General features: G+C 34.9%; 1 protein-coding gene across 1 annotated transcript; it reads left to right on the top strand.

The window, feature by feature from the left end:
• Positions 1 to 260: 260 nt before the first annotated feature.
• Positions 261 to 5,033, top strand: LOC107917789 (eukaryotic translation initiation factor 4B2). Its single transcript, XM_016847106.2, has 3 exons — positions 261 to 1,992; positions 3,785 to 4,189; positions 4,704 to 5,033. Exons 1-3 carry the CDS (start codon positions 845 to 847, stop codon positions 4,726 to 4,728), a joined length of 1,578 nt encoding a protein of 525 aa, XP_016702595.1. The 5' UTR covers positions 261 to 844; the 3' UTR covers positions 4,729 to 5,033.
• Positions 5,034 to 10,590: the final 5,557 nt, after the last annotated feature.

Consider the following 10,590-nt stretch of genomic DNA (forward strand, 5'->3'; position numbering starts at 1 on the left):
CAATCATCAAGTTGTAGCGGTTGTCGAGGGGAATAAGAATAAGGTGTTGAATCAACTTGAGCAGGTTGCAAGGAAAACTATGGCTTATCAAAATAAAAATAAGAACATTAGCATGAAAGAGAGAGCCAAGAACGGGTTAAAAGAAAACAAGCAGAGCACATTAGCCCATCTAAGCCTCTACTTGCTGAATAGGTGTAATCTATTACCCAACAGCTCGATGAATAAAACCGAATGAATAAAAAATTAGATAATAAAGTGAGAAAATAACATAGATTAAATCTTGAATTAAACCGTTAATTTATATCCAAATAAAGAATTAATTTACCTTACTCTTTTCTCCCCAAAGTTTTGAGTAAAATTTAAGTAAAAAAAGAAGAAGAAATCAGAGAAAAGACAAGCTTCTCAACACCGTCCCACCGTAGAAGTCAAATAGCTGAATCTTACATATAGGTGGTACACCTAATAATTATTTCCATTTCCCAATAATTCTTCACCTGTAATCTCTTATTGGACCGTGCATTTCACTTCCCTTCTTGCGCGTCCATCTAGCTTCTAGAAACGCATTGGGTTGTGGGATATTTTTTTCTTACACAAAAGATGGAAATAATAATATGAATAAAGCGTAACGACTAACGACACTAATATAAATAAATAACTGCACCCGCTCTTAATTTCTTAGTGTACAATCGGAGCTCCGGATTCATTAACGGAGCCCCAGCTCAATTATTTCATTTTCCCTCTCTTTTAGATCTCTGTCCCATTTTTTTTTTTTACTTTTTCCCAGATCGCATAGAAAACAAAAATATCACAAAAAGAAAGGGAAATAATATAATCTTTTTCGAAAATGTCGACACCCTGGGGTGGCATCGGCGCGTGGGCCGCCGAGGCCGAGCGAGAAGAAGCGGAGGAACGAGCAGCTGCCGAAGCCGCAGCCACTGCGGCAGCTGTTGCTCCCACGGCTGAATCTCAGAGTTTCCCTAGCCTAAAAGAAGCCGTTAGCGCGAAACCCAAGAAGAAGAAAATGACTCTCTCGGAGTTTAACATGGGGACTTACTCGTCATCCGGCGGGGGTGGACTTGGCAGTGCTAGGGTAACGGAAAACAATAAGCTGACACCCGAAGAGATGATGCTCCTCCCTATCCGACCCAAAGAACGTTCCACCGAGGAATTGCAGTTTGGCCGTCTCGGAGGTGGGTTTTCGTCCTACGGGAGGTCGGGTCCACCTGCGGATCGGGTTATGCGTGACCGTGAAGACAGCGATGGATCGTGGGGCTCCGGAAGGAGGCAGCAGGGGGGGTTTAATGAAGAACGGCGGGGTCCGCCTTCTAGGGTTTCTGATTACGATCAACCGTCGCGTGCCGATGAGGTGGACAATTGGGCAAATGCAAAAAAAGCAAGTCCTTCACTGGATTTGGGCAGGCAAAATCGATACGGTGGGCTTGGAACTGGAGGAGGTGGTGGATTCTCTAAGGCCGATGAGTCTGATAATTGGACGGCTCTAAAACGGTCAATTCCATCTCGATCTTCGACGTTTGGTTCAGGTTTCCTTGACTCGGGACCAGAGCCTGATAGATGGTCCCGAGGTGGGGGTGGAGGTGGAATTAGAGAGGAAAGGCCTAGATTAGTTTTGGATCCACCGCGAGGGGATGTGAATGAGCTTGTGGTTAAGACAAATAAGTCGAATCCTTTTGGGGCAGCGAGGCCCAGGGAAGAGGTGCTAGCGGAGAAAGGATTGGATTGGAAGAAGCTGGACTCTGAAATTGAAGCAAAGAAGGAAACTAGTAGGCCTACCAGCGCCCACTCCAGCAGGCCATCGAGTGCACAATCGAGCAGGTCCGAAGGTCCCCTGCAGCAAGCGATTGAAAATGTCGTTAAGCCGAGGCCTAAGGTCAATCCGTTTGGTGATGCTAAGCCTAGAGAAGTTTTGCTGGAAGGCCGAGGTCAGGACCGGCGGAAGATTGATCTTGAATTAGACCGTCGCAGGATAGACAGGTTCCATTTCATTTCTTTAAGTATTTTGTTCATAATTTATTGCAAAATGCCCATAGTTGGACTTTTTCTGTATTGATATTGATATGTTTTCTCTAATGTTGTTGTTAATGATGGTTTCAAATTGCTTAGCGTATTTGCTTCAATAAATTGCCTTGGCAGTTAGCACATTGCCGTCATTACTGATTGTTTTATACTCAATAATCAGTGGGTATATTATGTCGTCAGTAAGCAGTCCTTTATTGCTAACACATTTAAGTTGACGTACGACAGTTCAAATATCATATTATGAATTGTATTTGATTGTTTTGGTGGTTGCTCTATTTTTTCTTGAACCTCTGAATAATTGCGTTCATGTTAAGATTGTTTTCTTGAACTAAATGTGGCATGTGAATTTTTCCAATATCATAGCATTCCTCTCTGATTGCTTCCTTCCAGTAGTTTGTGCAATGCATGTATTCAGATGTTTTAGGGTCTGTGTGATTTTTTTTCCTTTGTTTCTGGGGCGGGGGGAGATGAGTTCTATCTTTATCATACAGAACATAACTGATCTGTTCAGTATGTCAGAAAGCTGGTTTAGTGGCAAACAACAGAATTAACCAAACATTTTTTATTTTTTGATTGACTGGATCATTTTTTTGAAGTTCATAGAGTAGCTGAGTACCTGATGTTGGAGCATAGGGCTCCATCTTAGAGACTAAATTTCAATTATGAGTTCTGAACAGATGTTTGGCTTCTAGATCAAGCTTTTAGCGTTTTCATGCATTAAATTCAGATGTATTGTTGTATACTAAAAATTGTTCATTGATGAATACACAACTAGCCAAATTGTGACTTAAATTATTTTCTTGGTTATGTTACCATAAGCGTTGGGGCTTGTTGAAAAAGAAGCTTTTACTTTTTTTTCCTTTTTTGGGGGTTAGGGGAGTGAAATATGTTTTTCTTTCCGTTTTTTGGCCCAGGGGGTTCCTCTTTCTATTTTCTTTTTTCTTGACCGCTAAGCTTTAGTTCTATGCATATTCCTAAATTTACATCCATGTACTAAATTGAAGTGCTAAAATTCACTGTTGCTGTTGGTTTGTTATCATTGCCACTTGTTGCCTTCTGGTGCAGGAAGTCAACAAAGTTTTACTATCCTTAGTACTCTTCAGAAATTGTTTATGTACTGAAATACTGAAATTGCTCTGAGATTAATGTGGAGCACAATGCACTGGTAGTTCACATAGCAGAGAGTTATTACCTTTAAATTTGTTCTTTTTTGGTCCAAGTTCATATGGCATGATGATATTACTACACTTTCTAACATCAAAGCTTTTTTGCTCAAATGCTGGTAGGCTTCTACTCTTCTTTATGATTCTTGAATTGCATTGTTTTAGTTCAAATTCTTTTCTTTTTTTGTCCATAATGCTTTTATATGCTTTTTTTAAAAACATTATGTGATATTTCAAGTGTTTTACTCGGTTTTATTTCCTCTTTGAGTCACCTTAATTATGTTTCATCTTTCATCCTTCTTCCAGTTTATTAATGCAATTGGTTGTAAGCTGCTGCTTCTTTATCAATTTCCCTTGTGATTTTCCATTTTTCTGTGGTAACAGAATGCTTTGTTGTATCGATGTGATTGATTGTGATTTCCTGTCCAAGGCTGTCATTTAGATGGTTTCAGATGCCTCATTTCATATATGGGCTTGCTTGTCATTGTGGGTCAATTCCATTTTGTTCCTCTCTTGTTTGCAAGCAACTGTTGAATATATTGCCCACACCATTATGTACATTTCTAATGAGTAAAATGTTTCAGGCCAGAAACAGAGGAGGAAAAGATATTGAAAGAAGAAATAGATAACTTAAAGGAGCTTGAGAAAGATTTGACCCCAACTTCGGAATCTGGGGACCAACACTCTTTACATGAAAAGCTTCTTCACAAGGAAAGGGAATTAGAGATGCTGATACTAGATTTGGAAAACAAAGCTAGATTTGGGCAGAAAGTTGTTGAAAGGCCTGGTTCTGGAGCTGGCAGGACTGGCAGCTTCACGGATAGACCTCCTCCTCAATCTGGATCCATTGATGGCTCTAGAAGTGTGGAGTTCATGGATAGGCCCAGATCTGGTGGTACTGCTGATGCATGGACAAGGCCAGGTGATGACCGAAGAGGATTTCAAGGTGGCAGGGATAGAGGATTTGTAGGAAACAGAGATATGGGCAGGTAAGGGTACAAATCTTAGCTGTTTAATCTCTCCTGCCTTTCCTGCTCTTTCTTTATCCAGTCTTCATGGAAAACTTGGCCTCCTTATCTGAGTTTTCTTGTTTTTGTTTCTTTCTTTTTTTCCTGCCCTTCCTGTTATATATATACATAAACACAGAAACACATATATGCAGGAGAACTTAAGTTTAAGTGTGGTATTCCAAGGTCCTTTTTCATGCAAATGTGAAGCTTTTTTTTTTTCTCTTTTGATGAATTAGAAACCTAGCAAATTCATTTCATAAGGTTTTAAAGACGCATTTTTCTTTTGTCCCTGTCTAGAAACTGATGCATCTTAATGAAATGAAGTATTTATAGTTCTTTCAATCAGTCCTGCGTCATGATTTTGTATGTTATCTTTTGAGTATTCTAACTAAATACTGGCATTTTGCAGTTCTGTGATGGCATTTGTGATGCTCTTTTGCACATCTGCTCATAGAAATCAGGCTGATGAAATTATGTTTTTTTAATATGGCAGGCCAAGGTCAAGGGAGAGATGGTGAACCGCCATTGGCATTGTTTTGTTGAACTCTGACAACATGGACCAATAATATTTTGTCACCTCTCTTCTTTTCCTACTGTTCTTTTGCTCTGGTAAAGTGGAGCAAAGGATTCTTGGAAACAGGGAGCTATGCGTTAAATCTTCATACCATATGTAATATGGCCACTCAGCCCATCATTCTTTTTATTTTTATTTTCTAAAGCAAGGAGAGCCTATATTTGGTAGGACTCAAATTTTGTTTAAGAAACAATGTGGGAATATTCCGTTGGAATGTTATAGAGATAATGTAGTGTTGAGGTTGGTGAATTTCGTTCGGGTGGTTTTGGTGTGACATGATTGAGATGGATCCTTTTTTAATACTTCTCTAGTTAATGTTTAACTGATTTATACTTATTTACAGTTACTCAAAATAATGAAATGCCACATTCTCTGCTTTCCAAATCACTATTAAACCAAACATGGACTTCAGCTTGATTTGTACAATTTTGGTGTTCCCTTCTCATCTTCCCGTGTCCACTTCAATACATTTCATTATATTTTGAATAAAATCAGACTGGATAAAATTGATTTAGGCAATAAAAAAATTACACTTTTTGAAAATAAAAAATTCACCTATTAGAAGTCGTTGACATTTTGTAGTTATTCTGTTAAGGATTGCAGAGTCCAGCATTATTATCTTAATGTGCAACTCAAAATAAATTTGGACATTTATTTCTCTAGATTTATTTTAGATGTAACTTTTTAAATTATAAAAATGTATACAAAAATTTATTAAAAATTGTAAAATATTATAAAAATTATAAATAAAAAGAAACTAAAATTCAAAAACATTATTTAAAGAATTCAAGTCTAAAATAAACCTAGATAAATAGATATCCAACTTTATTTAAACCTAGACAAATAACTTTCTAGATTTTTTCTAGATATAGTTTTGTTTTAAATTAAAATATATATACAAATTAAAAAATATGTAAAACATTATTACAAATTTGTAAAACATAGTAAAATTATAAAAATAGAGAAATAAAAATTCAATTACACATATATGCTAAACAAAATTTATTTGTGTGTATATATATATATTATTTTATTTTATATACATGTTTGATCATAACAATAAGTTTATTTCTCAACATTGCATGTTGCATTGAAGTTAACAACAGACAGAAAATGATCTTAAAGTATATCAAACACCAAGACCGCAATTAACAAATTAGATAAAACAATAACCAATTATAGGAAATTCAAGAACTATGTTAAAAGTCCTTGCACTATAATTTTTTTTTAATTTAGTTACTAAACTATTTGAACTCGTTTTTTTGTTATTGTGTCGTTAAAAAATTAACGGGATGAGGTGGATATTTTTAAATATTTTAATTAAAGGTTTGCTAGAAAGAAAGAAGGGAAAGTAAGAAAATAGAAAAAAGGGAAAATGAAAAAATAAAAAAAGAGAGGAGAAAAAGATAAAAGAAAAAATACTAAAAAAAGAAAGATAATATTATGGGGAAATTTTGGGTAAATATTTCGATTTTTTTAAAATTAGGTCTTTGGGCATTTTTTTTTATTTAGGGAAATAGGATGATTTTAGGAGAGAGAAAAGAAAAGTACGTCCAGCTGGCGCACTGAAATCAGAACAGTGATTTCTGGAGCACAAATTCGAGCCAAAAATAAAATTTATTTTAATTTTATTAGATGGTTCATATTATGTTAGAAATTCCATGGGAAAATTATGATAAAATTTTTTACTGATTATGTGTTTAATTACGGGAAAGACCAAATCGCATAAAATGCAAAAGTTAAATTCTAGTAGCTAGAAGGATTAAATAGCTATGGAATTCAAAACTTGACGTCCTTTTATGGTAATTAAACCATTAAAGAAAAGTATGTAGATATTTTTGTTGACTCATCCATGGAAATTTAGAAAAAGGGCAAGGATTAAATTGGAAATTGAATTAATTTAATTAATTAAAAGATGATAAAAGAAATATCATCTTATTTTCTGTCATCTTCATCCCCAAAATACATGGAGACCCTAGGAGAGAGGGAAGAAAATTTCTTGGCTTAATTTGGTAAGTTTTCTTGTCCCATTTTTAGTAATTTTGATATTTTTGAAACTAAGATAGCTTAATCTATCTATTTGAAAAGTTATCAAAGAATGAAAATTATGTCATGGATGGATATGTTGAAAATTTGAAATTTATGGTAGAAAATGAAAGGTTGTTGATAGATAAATAACTTTTACAAAGTGCTTTTTGATGAAAACATGATTTAGGGACTAAAATGTAAAGTTGTGAAAATTGAAGAAAAATTTTGAATTTTATAGAATGTATGTGCTGTAAATTTTATAGTGAATTTTTGGCTAGGCTTGGAATAGGGAGTAAATTGCATAAATTTCATTTTCCGATCCTAGGGACGAAATTAGAATTTATGGAAAAGTTAGGGGCAAAATGGTAATTTTGCATAGGATGTAAATTGAGTCCACTTGAATGTGAAATGTGATTTGATGAATAAATTCATTTATATAGATCCGGATGACACAAATTCGAATCTAGATCAAGGAAAAGAGAAAGTTTCGGATTAGTAGATTTATATATGTGAACAAGTGTCGAGGTAAGTTCGTGTAACTTAATTGAGCTTGTAAATATGATAAATTGAATGTTGTGTTGTATAGAATGTGTTTTATATCTATGTGAGTTAATTTTAATGTTATAACATAAGAAATGATTACATGCTTGAGATTGTTTGAAAATGGTTAAATTCCATTTGATTATTGGATTTTGATGGATAAACGAAATTTCCTTACTGAATGAGGTCCTGCATTGTTGCTGACGGGATTTAGCCTGGATTGGTAATCCTGATATAATCCCTCTCTAGCATATGTTACAATTAGGATTTAGCTTGGACTAGTAATCCTAATTGAGCGCTTCTGAGCATATATTACAAAAAGGATTTAGCTTGGACTAGTAATCTTGTTATATGTTATGAGGCTTGAGAGTGTGCTTTTCGATTAAGTGCCCTAACAGGTACTCCTGAATATGAATTGGCAGGTTATTAAATTGTACACCTTGAGTGTACTGTTTGAATATCCATTGAAATTTCAATGATTCAACGGATAAAATACTTGACATGATATGGGAATTATGAGACGAAATGAACGATGTCTTGAAAGAATATAGTATGATGAGCTCATCTATGCTTACTCGATGCTTATGTGAATATTTATGTAACTAACTTGTTTGATTGAGTGTATGTGTATAGGTAAATTTTCCAAATTAATGAAAAAGCATGTTATTGAATGCTTAATGTTAATAAATGTAAATTGGTAAGTTTTAATTCCTATTATACGAACTTACTAAGCATGTAATGCTTATTTAGTTTTATTTTCCCTATTTTATAGTGCTCGGAAGCTCGCGAAGGTTGGAGATCACTTGGAGCATCATCACACTATCCACTAGCTTTTTTCGGGTATATATAGTAAAAATCATTTTGATATAATGGCATGTATAGGATACTTGGCCATTAGTGGCTTGAAAATGATGTTTGTAACCTAGCCATTAGTAATGGTTTATTTTGGTATTATAAAGTAGGTTATTATGATAAACACACATGTGTTATGTTAAATGTATGTGGTCAAATGATGTTAATGCCTAGGTTAAACTAAGGTAAGATTATAAACATATGTGTATGTTATGTTATACCATATTTAGATGTTAAAAATTGCATGAATCCAATGCTTGAAATGGTTGGTATTTGGATGTAAGTTTTAGTGTAGGCCATTGGTATGATTTTGGGTGAGAAACGAAGCTAGAAATGGCTTTATTTTGTCCACATGGGTAGACACACGGGCATGTGTCTTGACCGTGTGTGACACACGGCCTGATACATGGGCGTGTGGTTAGGCCGTGTGTCCCTTACATCTTAAATTTGAGAAAACAAAATGCTCAGAATTGAGCACACGGACAGAGATACGGGTGTGTGTCTCAGCCGTATGTGCGACACGGCTTGAAACATGAGCGTGTGTCTTGGCCGTATGAAACCTACACCTAATTTTGAAAATTTAAATTAACCACATGATCTAGCACACGGGTGTGTGGTTGGCCGTGTGACACAAGTCAGAAAGCTACCTAGTTTCGAACACAACCTAGCACAAGTGTGTCCTAGGGTCACACGGGTGTGTGAACCCTGTAACTTGAATTTTTTTTTGAAATTTCACGAAAACTTTTTAGAGTTCCCAATTAAGTCCTGATTTGATTTTAAAGCTCATATTGGGCCTCGAAGGTCCATTTAAGGGACGTTATGAATAATCTCAAGAAATGAATAGTGATTATTATGAATTATCTATAAATGTTCTGAAAACTCTGGTAACACTCTGTAACCCTGTTCTGGCAACGAACTTGGGTTTAGGGCTGTTACAGCACCTCACTTACAAATTCTTTTATTTTTTTCACGTATTTTTTTCTACTCATTTAATTTTATTTTTTTTATCTCGTGGTGGTAAATTACCTGTAATAGGTGGTTGGTTCTACATTTGTTGCTGCTGTTGTTGTCAGATGACTCCTACGAATTATTATTTCTAGATCTGTGATTGGCTCTATAGGTGTTCCCTTTACAACGAGTCATACACTAAAACCAAAAAGAAGAAATTAGTAAAATTAAGAAAGTAAAATCGTAGATATAATCTAAATATTTCCTAATTATTCTATTAAAATAAAAAAAATTAGAACTAAACTAGTGACGTTGCCTCTTCGGCAATGACGCCAACAACTTGATCGCCTCTAGACTTACCAACGTCCAAAGTAGAAATCTTGCACAAAATATTTTAAAAGGTGGTATCCACAAGTATACGGGTCAGGTTGCAATATAGTTACAACGTAGTAGATGAGTACTTTGAGGATCAAACCCAAGAGATGCGAGTACTAGGTTAATTTTAAACCTAAGCGCAAATAGATCTAATAAGTACTTTAGATAGATTATATTACGATGAAATATTAAGAAAGGTTTTTGGGATTTTTAATAATAAAAAGAAAAGAATAAGTAACAAGAAATCAAATAACAGAATCTATCAAATTTTAGAATGGGTGATTAGCTCATTTCGGTAACCATAACCAACTGTCACTTTGGGTTTTCTTATTCAATCAACTAGTTGATACCCTAGAAAAATATTTTGGTCTTCCACGAGAATAATGAGTTGACAAGAACTACTTATCTTTTGACCTCACAGTCCATACCGGTTCAGGGTTAAGGTGTTCACAGATAGGCCGTACAAATTTTGGATTAATTCCCACCTTAATGACTTCCTGGGGTCGTCAAGGCTAGGGTTTAAGTTCTTCCTTTCCTGAACAATTATTCCACTAAGAGAACCCTACAAAATAGTTAATTAATCGTACCTTCACTCCACTCACTAATCCCTCATAGGAGGATTAGTTAGTCATGATCTCATAAACAATATAGACTTAATATGCATAATAGAAATGAATAACAATTCAAGAATATAAAGTTTAGAAGAAGCCTGATTTGTATTGAATAGAATGTCGAATCCTCACAAAGTTTCATCAAGTTCACCAATTTGATCTCTTCTACAAAAGCAAAAGAACAAAACTAAAATAAACCTAAAGCCTAAGAAAAGAGAAAGACTAAAGACTAAAACTAGGAAGAAAATTATACAATATAAAAAGCCATCCATAACATGTGTTAAATGAGCCTATTTATAGACTTAGAGTGGTTGTCGTCCTCAACCCTAAGTTAACTATGATCCTCGTGCTTAATGTTTGATTGTGCTGACCAAGACCCTAAACCCTAGGCCTCATTCAACCCCTAAGGTCAATAAAAGCCTCAAATTACAAATTTTATTGAATGCAACTCG

Source organism: Gossypium hirsutum, chromosome A01 (genome assembly GCF_007990345.1).
Source record: "Gossypium hirsutum isolate 1008001.06 chromosome A01, Gossypium_hirsutum_v2.1, whole genome shotgun sequence".
Classification (NCBI taxonomy): Eukaryota; Viridiplantae; Streptophyta; class Magnoliopsida; order Malvales; family Malvaceae; genus Gossypium; species Gossypium hirsutum.